This window comes from Drosophila ananassae, chromosome XR (genome assembly GCF_017639315.1).
Source record: "Drosophila ananassae strain 14024-0371.13 chromosome XR, ASM1763931v2, whole genome shotgun sequence".
Taxonomy (NCBI): domain Eukaryota; kingdom Metazoa; phylum Arthropoda; class Insecta; order Diptera; family Drosophilidae; genus Drosophila; species Drosophila ananassae.
The window spans coordinates 4,293,098-4,307,153 of NC_057932.1; the positions used below are offsets into that span (position 1 = coordinate 4,293,098).

General features: G+C 44.6%; 1 protein-coding gene across 1 annotated transcript; it reads right to left on the bottom strand.

The window, feature by feature from the left end:
• Positions 1 to 11,450: 11,450 nt before the first annotated feature.
• On the bottom strand, positions 11,451 to 13,736 carry LOC123257619. The gene has a single exon (XM_044717371.1). The coding sequence runs from the start codon at positions 13,734 to 13,736 to the stop codon at positions 11,451 to 11,453; it is 2,286 nt and encodes a 761-aa protein (XP_044573306.1).
• Positions 13,737 to 14,056: the final 320 nt, after the last annotated feature.

Sequence of the window (14,056 nt, forward strand, 5' to 3'; positions counted from 1 at the left end):
AGTAACGGCCAAAAGAAGGCGAAGCGTCGGCCATCGCTATAAGAAAGAACAAGAGAAATACGGTGAAGTTAACGTGTGGATAAAAACACGAAGTTTTTTAGCGCTTTTCACATTTTTGTGGCACGCATAAGGATTAATAAAGATTATTATTAAGAAATTGTGTGTTTGCTAAAGGAACGTGGGAGCCATACGTCCCGGAGACAACAATCTTGATTCTGTTAAAAATCTATAATAACAATTTCATATATTTTTAATAGGTTACAACTCTCTGCAAGATCGTAAAGAAACGAGGGAAGCAGCATGGCGATCACCCGGTTGGGATGAGTGCGTTGCATACACTGTGCCATTAATACGCGAAATGCATTGTCGTGTTCTTGCGCCGACGGACTTTTCACCGACTCAATAACTTCTGGGCAACGAATATTGTAGTAGAAAAAAAAATTGATTTGTAAATAATACAAGACGAATAAGATGAAATAAGCGGAAACCGTTTTAACTTGGTTTTTAACCATGCAAAAATAAATTACACAATTTTGGAAATTTATTTTAAATTTAACGTTAATAAAGTGTAATGTAAATAAATAAAAATCAATTAATTTTTGGATGCGTCACCATGTGTTTTAGCTCGTTGGCCGGTATAATGCTTTCCTTTCATGGACTAATCCACTTATCCGAAAAGGAAGAAGTCGCACGGTGCCATATCAGGTGAATATGGTAAGTGGTTATAGTTAAAATGTGATTTTTTGTCAAATAACTTATGACCACAAGCGTCAATAGATGAGACGGCACATAATCGTGCCAACGCCAACTTTTATCTTCGCTATATTAAAGCCGAACATGTCGAATACGCCGCACCAAATGCTTCAAAACTCTAAGGTAGCAGATACCGCATTGACGTTTTGTCCGGGTGGAAAAATTCTTTGTGGACAATATCCCAGGAATTATAAAAACCAATCAGCATTTTCGTCTCTTTTGACTTCTCCACGCTCAATTTTTTGGATTTCGGCTTGTCCGGTACATTCAATTCAGAACTCTGGCGTTTCGTTTCGGGATCATATTGGAATAAATTTTGTCACATGTTGATCATCATCTATGCGCTCACGACCACTTTGAAAAAGTGGATACCACACGTGCACTCTGCTACGGGATAGGCAATCATAGCCATAAACTTGTGAGAATTTCACTATCAAATTAATTTTCTAATAAAAATTTAGGAAACAACCCCAAGCGTTTTTAGAAAAACGCAATCTTATCTGCCAAATTTCATAAGGATCGGCGACTATATCCTCTAGTTGCCATATAACTGAACAATCGGAAATGTTGTAACATTTCTATTTTTAAAGATGCTTGGGGCTGTTTCCAACATTTTTATTAGAAAATTGATTTGTATATGTAATGTATCTTTAATGTTCGTTTATTCACTATATACTTGCTTAAAAACTAATGAAAAATAACAAAAGCGTTGCTAGCTGCAGATGAGGCTGTCGATGTCGTGAGGCGCAGAGAAAGTTGTGTTTCTAGAGAGGGCCTCCAGCGATATCGATACTCTTATAAGATATCGAGTTCGATTGTGCTATGGTAAGCACTTAGGGTTGCCACAGTACCCCCCTCCTAGAGTTCCTGTTAGGAAATATACTTTGCTGGGAATCTGACTCGTCGTCCTGATCTTGATAACTGCTCGGTTGGCTGGGCAGTTGGCGCTGTCATTTTCTCTTGAGTCGAGGGAGATTCGTTTTGGAAGATGTATGCCGGTTTAAGTCTGTCGATAGACACCTTGTTGTCTTTTGTATGTCCTTTGAGCGTAAAGTACTTGTCGCGCTTTGCTAGCACTTCGAACGGACCCTCGTAATTTGCTTCTAGAGGAGTTTTGACTCGATCCACTCTGACGAAGACGTGGGTACAATGGTTTAAATCCGGGTGCACAAATTCCTGCGGTGTATGATGGTGCACTGGCTTAGTGGTTGGTAGCTGTGATATGGTTTTTTGAAGAGCCTCGGCGAACTCAGACTCGGTATGTTTTTGTGTGTTTGGTGTAAAAAATCCGCCAGGGACACGTAGAGCGGTGCCGTAAACCATTTCAGCTGGGCTCAACCCGATGTCGCTTTTAACTGTTGTACGTAGGCCTAGGAGGATTAAGTGCAGGGAACTGCTCCAGTTAATAGGATCGGCGCATTTTAAGGCAGCTTTTAATGTTCTGTGCCAGCGTTCGATCATCCCGTTGGCTTGTGGGTGGTACGCCGTCGTGCGCAGGTGCTTAAAACCGCAAATTCTGGCGAGCTCTTGGAAAAGTGTGGACTCAAATTGTCGGTTTCTGGGTATGATCAACTTTTATCGGCCGTTTATCCCACGTGTTGCTGATAACCAACACATACTCAATACGCTAATCCAAGGCAATAAAAAGTACGACAAAACCCCGATACTCTGGTCTACCGAAGCCGACCACGCATTCGACGCCTGCAAGAACGAGCTTGGAAACGCTACGTTGCTGAACTACATGGCACCTAACTCGCAATTAACACTAACCACCGATGACGCCATGGGTGCCGTGTTACATCAGATTGTCAACGAGCAGACGCAACCACTGGGTTTCTTCTCCAAGAAATTCACACCGACGCAAAAGAAGTACAGCACCTACCATAGAGAACTGACTGCCATCTATCAAGCCATTTTGCACTTCAAGTTCGCATTGGAGGGCAGAAACTTTATAATTTTCACCGACCACAAGCCGCTGATGTACGCTTTCAATCAAAACAGCGAGAAAGCATCACCGCGACGCGCGCGCCAACTGGATTTCATCAGCCAATTCAGTACCGATATCCGGCACATCACAGGAAAGGAAAACAACGTGGCTGATCTTCTCTCACGCATCGAAGCCATCAAACACATCGACTTCGACGAGATGGCACTGGAACAGGAAAACGACGACGAACTACAATCGCTACTCAATTCTGATCCAGAAAATACCATCTCACTAACCAAATTATCCCTTTCAGGCTCAAACAAGCAATTGTACTGCCACGTCGCCAATAACCAGATACGCCCGTTCGTGCCCAGATGTCTACGCCAAACCGTGGTTCAAGCCCTGCATTCGATGAGCCATCCAGGAGTTAAGGCGACGAATAAATTGGTCGGCAAACACTATGTTTGGCCCCACATGGCGAAGGATGTGGCCAAAATCGTACGCTCATGCATCCCGTGTCAAATCCCGTGGCTAAAATCCAACGACACACAAAATCGCCACTGGGAGAGTATGCCGCCAGCGACGCCCGTTTCGAACACATCAATATCGATATCGTTGGCCCACTGCCATCATCGAACGGATACCGATACTGCCTCACGTGTATCGATCGCTTCTCAAGATGGCCCGCAGCAATCCCTTTAGTCGACATCACAGCACAATCTGTGGCCAACGCTCTGATTTCGGGCTGGTTCGCTCTGTACGGAATCCCTCTCCACATCACAACAGATTTAGGCCGACAATTTGAGTCCACACTTTTCCATGAGCTCGCCAGAATTTGCGGTTTTAAGCACCTGCGCACGACGGCGTACCACCCACAAGCCAACGGGATGATCGAACGCTGGCACAGAACATTAAAAGCTGCCTTAAAATGCGCCGATCCTATTAACTGGAGCAGTTCCCTGCACTTAATCCTCCTAGGCCTACGTACAACAGTTAAAAGCGACATCGGGTTGAGCCCAGCTGAAATGGTTTACGGCACCGCTCTACGTGTCCCTGGCGGATTTTTTACACCAAACACACAAAAACATACCGAGTCTGAGTTCGCCGAGGCTCTTCAAAAAACCATATCACAGCTACCAACCACTAAGCCAGTGCACCATCATACACCGCAGGAATTTGTGCACCCGGATTTAAACCATTGTACCCACGTCTTCGTCAGAGTGGATCGAGTCAAAACTCCTCTAGAAGCAAATTACGAGGGTCCGTTCGAAGTGCTAGCAAAGCGCGACAAGTACTTTACGCTCAAAGGACATACAAAAGACAACAAGGTGTCTATCGACAGACTTAAACCGGCATACATCTTCCAAAATGAATCTCCCTCGACTCAAGAGAAAATGACAGCGCCAACTGCCCAGCCAACCGAGCAGTTATCAAGATCAGGACGACGAGTCAGATTCCCAGCAAAGTATCTTTCCTAACAGGAACTCTAGGAGGGGGGTACTGTGGCAACCCTAAGTGCTTACCATAGCACAATCGAACTCGATATCTTATAAGAGTATCGATATCGCTGGAGGCCCTCTCTAGAAACACAACTTTCTCTGCGCCTCACGACATCGACAGCCTCATCTGCAGCTAGCAACGCTTTTGTTATTTTTCATTAGTTTTTAAGCAAGTATATAGTGAATAAACGAACATTAAAGATACATTACATATACAAATCAATTTTCTAATAAAAATGTTGGAAACAGCCCCAAGCATCTTTAAAAATAGAAATGTTACAACATTTCCGATTGTTCAGTTATATGGCAACTAGAGGATATAGTCGCCGATCCTTATGAAATTTGGCAGATAAGATTGCGTTTTTCTAAAAACGCTTGGGGTTGTTTCCTAAATTTTTATTAGAAAATTAATTTGATAGTGAAATTCTCACAAGTTTATGGCTATGATTGCCTATCCCGTAGCAGAGTGCACGTGTGGTATCCACTTTTTCAAAGTGGTCGTGAGCGCATAGATGATGATCAACATGTGACAAAATTTATTCCAATATGATCCCGAAACGAAACGCCAGAGTTCTGAATTGAATGTACCGGACAAGCCGAAATCCAAAAAATTGAGCGTGGAGAAGTCAAAAGAGACGAAAATGCTGATTGGTTTTTATAATTCCTGGGATATTGTCCACAAAGAATTTTTCCACCCGGACAAAACGTCAATGCGGTATCTGCTACCTTAGAGTTTTGAAGCATTTGGTGCGGCGTATTCGACATGTTCGGCTTTAATATAGCGAAGATAAAAGTTGGCGTTGGCACGATTATGTGCCGTCTCATCTATTGACGCTTGTGGTCATAAGTTATTTGACAAAAAATCACATTTTAACTATAACCACTTACCATATTCACCTGATATGGCACCGTGCGACTTCTTCCTTTTCGGATAAGTGGATTAGTCCATGAAAGGAAAGCATTATACCGGCCAACGAGCTAAAACACATGGTGACGCATCCAAAAATTAATTGATTTTTATTTATTTACATTACACTTTATTAACGTTAAATTTAAAATAAATTTCCAAAATTGTGTAATTTATTTTTGCATGGTTAAAAACCAAGTTAAAACGGTTTCCGCTTATTTCATCTTATTCGTCTTGTATTATTTACAAATCAATTTTTTTTTCTACTACAATATTCGTTGCCCAGAAGTTATTGAGTCGGTGAAAAGTCCGTCGGCGCAAGAACACGACAATGCATTTCGCGTATTAATGGCACAGTGTATGCAACGCACTCATCCCAACCGGGTGATCGCCATGCTGCTTCCCTCGTTTCTTTACGATCTTGCAGAGAGTTGTAACCTATTAAAAATATATGAAATTGTTATTATAGATTTTTAACAGAATCAAGATTGTTGTCTCCGGGACGTATGGCTCCCACGTTCCTTTAGCAAACACACAATTTCTTAATAATAATCTTTATTAGTCCTTATGCGTGCCACAAAAATGTGAAAAGCGCTAAAAAACTTCGTGTTTTTATCCACACGTTAACTTCACCGTATTTCTCTTGTTCTTTCTTATAGCGATGGCCGACGCTTCGCCTTCTTTTGGCCGTTACTAAACCTATCATATTACATCAACTAATATCATATTAGTTTACATATGTGTGCTTATTCTAAACTATTCAAATTTAAATCAAAATTCTATTACGGCGGAAACATTCCCTCCCCCGTAATTGATCCCGGTTCGTGGTCAGTTACCATCCTCCAAGCCGATGTCCAAAACCGCTATCTTCGTTGCTGGTCTTTCCAAAACGCCGTGCTGGGTCTTTATAGTCACTCGTCGAACTTGTCCATCCTTGGCCATCATTGTGTCGATCACTCGTCCCTTTAACCACAAGTTCCTGGGTAGAAGCTCATCTACGATGACTACGATGCTCCCAATGGTTATGGGAGGTACCTTCTCGAACCATTTGGTGCGCCTGGTTAATACAGGCGCATACTCTTTAATCCATCGCTGCCAAAAACGGTCCCCGAAGCGCTGAGTCTCAATCCATCTACGCTGCAGATTCATCCCTTCTTTTGGCAGTGGCTAGTATCCATTCGCTGAGCCCAACAGCAGGTGGTTCGGGGTCAAAGCGGCGTCATCCTCAGTTTCCAGACTTACGAACGTGAGCGGTCGCGAGTTGATGATAAATTGTGCCTCCATCAATGCATTTCTCAGGCCCTCGTCGTTGAAGGAGTAATTTGGGCAAATGTTTTTCAGAATTCCTTTTGTTGTACGGACAAGTCTTTCCCATGCTCCACCCATGTGTTGTGCTCCTGGTGGGTTGAATCGCCACTTTATGCCATCGAACAGCTCTTTGCGCACGGCTTTTTCCGTGGCTCTGAAGTTCGTACCATTGTCTGACAATATTTCCTTTGGAGTCCCTCGTAGCGCCATAAAATTGGAGAGGCACATGATGCATGAACTTGTGTCAAGACTATAGGCGATCTCGAAATGCACCGCGCGCAACGTGAGGCAGGTGAACAGAGCTACCCATCTCTTCTCCTTGCGCCTGCCGACGTTCACCAATAACGGGCCAAAATAATCGACGCCTGTGTAGGTAAACGGTCTCTGGAAGCTTCCTATTCTCGCTCTCGGAATCGGAGCCATCTGGGGTGGTCTGGGAGCTGCACTGTCAACCTTGCATCGTTGGGATGTACTCCGCACGGATTTATACAACACTCAGAGGCGGCTGATGTAAAACGAAGCCTTGATGTCGTTTATTGCAGTCTCGTGGGCAAGATGATGGTACTTCTCGTGAAAGCTCCTCGCTATTAGGTTAGTTATCCGGCATCCTGGAGCTAGTATCATGGCGTCTTTAGCTATGTCAATTGAGTTCAGTCTGCCTCTAGTCCGCAGTACTCCATCGTTGTCTACATATGCGTTCAATCCGACCAATCTGTTTCCTTTGTGCAGCGTCGCTCCCACGGATAACACTTTCAACTCTTCGGCGAAGGCGAAGGCGATGGCTTGGGATTGGGATTGAGTCAAAACTCCTCTAGAAGGAAATTACGAGGGTCCGTTCGAAGTGCTAGCAAAGCGCGACAAGTACTTTACGTAGTTTACTTTTGGCGTTGGCACGACTATGTGCCGTCTCATCTATTGACGCTTGTGGTCATAATTTATTTGACAAAAAATCACATTTTAACTATAACCACTTACCATATTCACCTGATATGGCACCGTGCGACTTCTTCCTTTTCGGATAAGTGGATTAGTCCATGAAAGGAAAGCATTATACCGGCCAACGAGCTAAAACACATGGTGACGCATCCAAAAATTAATTGATTTTTATTTATTTACATTACACTTTATTAACGTTAAATTTAAAATAAATTTCCAAAATTGTGTAATTTATTTTTGCATGGTTAAAAACCAAGTTAAACGGTTTCCGCTTATTTCATCTTATTCGTCTTGTATTATTTACAAATCAATTTTTTTTTCTACTACAATATTCGATGCCCAGAAGTTATTGAGTCGGTGAAAAGTCCGTCAGCGCAAGAACACGACAATGCATTTCGCGTATTAATGGCACAGTGTATGCAACGCACTCATCCCAACCGGGTGATCGCCATGCTGCTTCCCTCGTTTCTTTACGATCTTGCAGAGAGTTGTAACCAATTAAAAATATATGAAATTGTTATTATAGATTTTTAACAGAATCAAGATTGTTGTCTCCGGGACGTATGGCTCCCACGTTCCTTTAGCAAACACACAATTTCTTAATAATAATCTTTATTAGTCCTTATGCGTGCCACAAAAATGTGAAAAGCGCTAAAAAACTTCGTGTTTTTATCCACACGTTAACTTCACCGTATTTCTCTTGTTCTTTCTTATAGCGATGGCCGACGCTTTGCCTTCTTTTGGCCGTTACTAAACCTATCGATAAGTTTACATATGTGTGCTTATTCTAAACAATTCAAATTTAAATCAAAATTCTATTACGGCGGAAACATTCCCTCCCCCGTAATTGATCCCGGTTCGTGGTCAGTTACCATCCTCCAAGCCGATGTCCAAAACCGCTATCTTCGTTGCTGGTCTTTCCAAAACGCCGTGCTGGGTCTTTATAGTCACTCGTCGAACTTGTCCATCCTTGGCCATCATTGTGTCGATCACTCGTCCCTTTAACCACAAGTTCCTGGGTAGAAGCTCATCTACGATGACTACGATGCTCCCAATGGTTATGGGAGGTACCTTCTCGAACCATTTGGTGCGCCTGGTTAATACAGGCGCATACTCTTTAATCCATCGCTGCCAAAAACGGTCCCCGAAGCGCTGAGTCTCAATCCATCTACGCTGCAGATTCATCCCTTCTTTTGGCAGTGGCTAGTATCCATTCGCTGACCCCAACAGCAGGTGGTTCGGGGTCAAAGCGGCGTCATCCTCAGTTTCCAGACTTACGAACGTGAGCGGTCGCGAGTTGATGATAAATTGTGCCTCCATCAATGCATTTCTCAGGCCCTCGTCGTTGAAGGAGTAATTTGGGCAAATGTTTTTCAGAATTCCTTTTGTTGTACGGACAAGTCTTTCCCATGCTCCACCCATGTGTTGTGCTCCTGGTGGGTTGAATCGCCACTTTATGCCATCGAACAGCTCTTTGCGCACGGCTTTTTCCGTGGCTCTGAAGTTCGTACCATTGTCTGACAATATTTCCTTTGGAGTCCCTCGAAGCGCCATAAAATTGGAGAGGCACATGATGCATGAACTTGTGTCAAGACTATAGGCGATCTCGAAATGCACCGCGCGCAACGTGAGGCAGGTGAACAGAGCTACCCATCTCTTCTCCTTGCGCCTGCCGACGTTCACCAATAACGGGCCAAAATAATCGACGCCTGTGTAGGTAAACGGTCTCTGGAAGCTTCCTATTCTCGCTCTCGGAATCGGAGCCATCTGGGGTGGTCTGGGAGCTGCACTGTCAACCTTGCATCGTTGGGATGTACTCCGCACGGATTTATACAACACTCAGAGGCGGCTGATGTAAAACGAAGCCCTGATGTCGTTTATTGCAGTCTCGTGGGCAAGATGATGGTACTTCTCGTGAAAGCTCCTCGCTATTAGGTTAGTTATCCGGCATCCTGGAGCTAGTATAATGGCGTCTTTAGCTATGTCAATTGAGTTCAGTCTGCCTCTAGTCCGCAGTACTCCATCGTTGTCTACATATGCGTTCAATCCGACCAATCTGTTTCCTTTGTGCAGCGTCGCTCCCACGGATAACACTTTCAACTCTTCGGCGAAGGCGAAGGCGATGGCTTGGGATTGGGATTGAGTCAAAACTCCTCTAGAAGGAAATTACGAGGGTCCGTTCGAAGTGCTAGCAAAGCGCGACAAGTACTTTACGTACTTTACTTTTGGCGTTGGCACGACTATGTGCCGTCTCATCTATTGACGCTTGTGGTCATAATTTATTTGACAAAAAATCACATTTTAACTATAACCACTTACCATATTCACCTGATATGCCACCGTGCGACTTCTTCCTTTTCGGATAAGTGGATTAGTCCATGAAAGGAAAGCATTATACCGGCCAACGAGCTAAAACACATGGTGACGCATCCAAAAATTAATTGATTTTTATTTATTTACATTACACTTTATTAACGTTAAATTTAAAATAAATTTCCAAAATTGTGTAATTTATTTTTGCATGGTTAAAAACCAAGTTAAAACGGTTTCCGCTTATTTCATCTTATTCGTCTTGTATTATTTACAAATCAATTTTTTTTTCTACTACAATATTCGTTGCCCAGAAGTTATTGAGTCGGTGAAAAGTCCGTCAGCGCAAGAACACGACAATGCATTTCGCGTATTAATGGCACAGTGTATGCAACGCACTCATCCCAACCGGGTGATCGCCATGCTGCTTCCCTCGTTTCTTTACGATCTTGCAGAGAGTTGTAACCAATTAAAAATATATGAAATTGTTATTATAGATTTTTAACAGAATCAAGATTGTTGTCTCCGGGACGTATGGCTCCCACGTTCCTTTAGCAAACACACAATTTCTTAATAATAATCTTTATTAGTCCTTATGCGTGCCACAAAAATGTGAAAAGCGCTAAAAAACTTCGTGTTTTTATCCACACGTTAACTTCACCGTATTTCTCTTGTTCTTTCTTATAGCGATGGCCGACGCTTTGCCTTCTTTTGGCCGTTACTAAACCTATCGATAAGTTTACATATGTGTGCTTATTCTAAACAATTCAAATTTAAATCAAAATTCTATTACGGCGGAAACATTCCCTCCCCCGTAATTGATCCCGGTTCGTGGTCAGTTACCATCCTCCAAGCCGATGTCCAAAACCGCTATCTTCGTTGCTGGTCTTTCCAAAACGCCGTGCTGGGTCTTTATAGTCACTCGTCGAACTTGTCCATCCTTGGCCATCATTGTGTCGATCACTCGTCCCTTTAAACACAAGTTCCTGGGTAGAAGCTCATCTACGATGACTACGATGCTCCCAATGGTTATGGGAGGTACCTTCTCGAACCATTTGGTGCGCCTGGTTAATACAGGCGCATACTCTTTAATCCATCGCTGCCAAAAACGGTCCCCGAAGCGCTGAGTCTCAATCCATCTACGCTGCAGATTCATCCCTTCTTTTGGCAGTGGCTAGTATCCATTCGCTGACCCCAACAGCAGGTGGTTCGGGGTCAAAGCGGCGTCATCCTCAGTTTCCAGACTTACGAACGTGAGCGGTCGCGAGTTGATGATAAATTGTGCCTCCATCAATGCATTTCTCAGGCCCTCGTCGTTGAAGGAGTAATTTGGGCAAATGTTTTTCAGAATTTCTTTTGTTGTACGGACAAGTCTTTCCCATGCTCCACCCATGTGTTGTGCTCCTGGTGGGTTGAATCGCCACTTTATGCCATCGAACAGCTCTTTGCGCACGGCTTTTTCCGTGGCTCTGAAGTTCGTACCATTGTCTGACAATATTTCCTTTGGAGTCCCTCGAAGCGCCATAAAATTGGAGAGGCACATGATGCATGAACTTGTGTCAAGACTATAGGCGATCTCGAAATGCACCGCGCGCAACGTGAGGCAGGTGAACAGAGCTACCCATCTCTTCTCCTTGCGCCTGCCGACGTTCACCAATAACGGGCCAAAATAATCGACGCCTGTGTAGGTAAACGGTCTCTGGAAGCTTCCTATTCTCGCTCTCGGAATCGGAGCCATCTGGGGTGGTCTGGGAGCTGCACTGTCAACCTTGCATCGTTGGGATGTACTCCGCACGGATTTATACAACACTCAGAGGCGGCTGATGTAAAACGAAGCCCTGATGTCGTTTATTGCAGTCTCGTGGGCAAGATGATGGTACTTCTCGTGAAAGCTCCTCGCTATTAGGTTAGTTATCCGGCATCCTGGAGCTAGTATAATGGCGTCTTTAGCTATGTCAATTGAGTTCAGTCTGCCTCTAGTCCGCAGTACTCCATCGTTGTCTACATATGCGTTCAATCCGACCAATCTGTTTCCTTTGTGCAGCGTCGCTCCCACGGATAACACTTTCAACTCTTCGGCGAAGGCGATGGCTTGGGATTGCTTATAAAGTAGTATTTTCGCTTTCCTCACATGGTCCATCGTCGTGGCTGTTGGCATGTCTTGCTTGGCGCATTTCGCTCGTAATCGATCGACGAACAGGAATATTATCGCCACTGCTCTATACAACCGCCGCCAGCTCAAGAAATGGTGCGTATTGAACATAACCGCTGATCTCGAACACGTTGTCATCACATGCTTCCGTATTTCTGAAGTATCGATGATGCTCTCCTGCTTTGACGATGTTGGCCAATGGCTGGATTCAGCTTTTAGGAACCCAGGGCCCATTATCCACGTCTTCTGCTGGGTTTGGTCGGTGATCTTTGTAGCTCCGTCTGCTACGTTCAGCTTCGAGGGTACCCACCGCCATTGCTCGACTTGCGTTGTTTCCAGGATTTCGGCGACTCTGTGCATCACGAACTGATGAAAGTTACGGGGGTCCATAGTTAGCCACTGCAGTACTGTCTTTGAATCTGACCAGTATGTGGCGTTGTCGATTCGCAGGTTGCGCGTGCTCATCACCTTGTGGGCTAAGCGTGCTCCCATAACTGCTGCCTGCAGCTCCATACGCGGAATCGAGAGTGGTTTTAAAGGTGCCACCTTCGACATCGCTATCACCAAAGAGACGTAGCTGACAGCAGAATACGCATACTCGCTGACGTCGACGAATGTGTGGAGCTCCGTTTGACGTGGATCTGATGTGTCTGGGGAGAAGCATCTAGGCACCTCGAAAATCCTGATCTGCCCTAAAAGAGTTTTCCAAAGGCGCCAGTCTTCCAGAATCTTCTCGGGCAGCTCCTGATCCCAGTCGATATTTAGCCGCCATATACGCTGGAGAAGTATTTTCAGCCCAATCGTGTGGCACGACAAGAATCCTAATGGATCGAAGATCGACATAAGGACTTGCAGAACTTCTCGCTTGGTCGGGACTACGTTTTCTGCCAGGACGTCGCGTTTCAGCCTTGCAAATCTGCAGAGAAACTTAAACACATCCTTATGTGGGCCCCAGGACATACCAAGTATCTTTTCAGACGAACAAAAATCCACAGGTTTTTGGCTACCAACATTGCCATTACTTTGCAAGCTCTTAAGGACTTCTTTTGAATTAGAAGACCAGTTGCGGATCTCGAATCCGCCTCTTCGATGAACCTCTATGACTTGTCTGGTGGTCTGGATGGCCTCTTGTTCGTTTCTCATGCTATCGATGTAGTCGTCGACGTAGTGCGCCTTTTGGATGGCGTTTAAGGCCAATGGGAAATCTTCTTGATGGGCTTCTGCATTTTTATCTCGAACGAAGTGAGCGATGAATGGTGCGCAACTGATTCCAAACGTCATAGCCCGCATAACATAGGTTTCTACTTTATCGCTGCTTCTGTCATACCATAAGAATCGTTGCGCGTGCATATCCTCCTCGCGGATGTTGATCCTGTGAAACATTTCCGCAATGTCTCCGCAAATCGCAATCTTGTTGACACGAAAGGCTAGTAAGACCTCTATGAGTGGGTTCAGGCAATCTGGTCCCTTAAGTAAGTAGTCATTCAGTGCACATCCGTGTGACTTCGCAGCTGCATCCCATACCAGCCTTAGCTTACTCGGCTTATTTGGATTTCGCGCTATGAATATCGGCAGATACCACGTACGGCTGTTCCCACGGCAGGTTTCCTCGTTGGATAGCTTAACTGCGTATCCTTTGTCTAGAAGGTTCCTGACTTGGGCGTCAATCTTTTCGTACATATCAGGTTCCTGAGATACCTTTTTCTTTATGCAGGTAAGGCGCTTCAGAGCGTTACCGCGGCTCTCTGGCAGTTTGTCGATGCCACCACGCCACGGAAAACCGACTTCGTATTTTCCTGACTTCTCTTGGCAGGTGGTCTCTAATATTTTGACTGCTAGCTTATCTTCGGCTGAATATAGCTTACGTGGTACGAGCGTCTCGAGGCTGTAATGGTCCTTGATGTCGTCATGAAGCTCCTGCCAATCGCAGTCGCAGTGATGCATGACAATGGATCCTTGGGGGTTCGTCGATCCTTGGATGGTCCACCCTAGCATACACTTCGATGCTATCGGTTCGTTCCATTTCCCTTCTCGGATCCTGCGAGGGACTGCTAGCTTCCAATTATTCGACCCGATTAGCAATGTCGGCTGGGCAGAATAGGACTCTAGCGGTAAGTCTCTCAGATGCTGGAATCTGATCCGTACCATTCATCGCTCCGTACGATTACAAATAACTCATAACTTTGCAACCAAAACTATTTTATGCAGCCGCCATTGCACTGCGTGGCGTTACATGCACTGGAGTGTTTTAAAGTTCGTGCTTA

Excerpts from the sequence above, each read along its gene's own strand:
- LOC123257619 (XM_044717371.1), bottom strand. The coding sequence starts at position 13,736 with ATGCATCACTGCGACTGCGATTGGCAGGAGCTTCATGACGACATCAAG.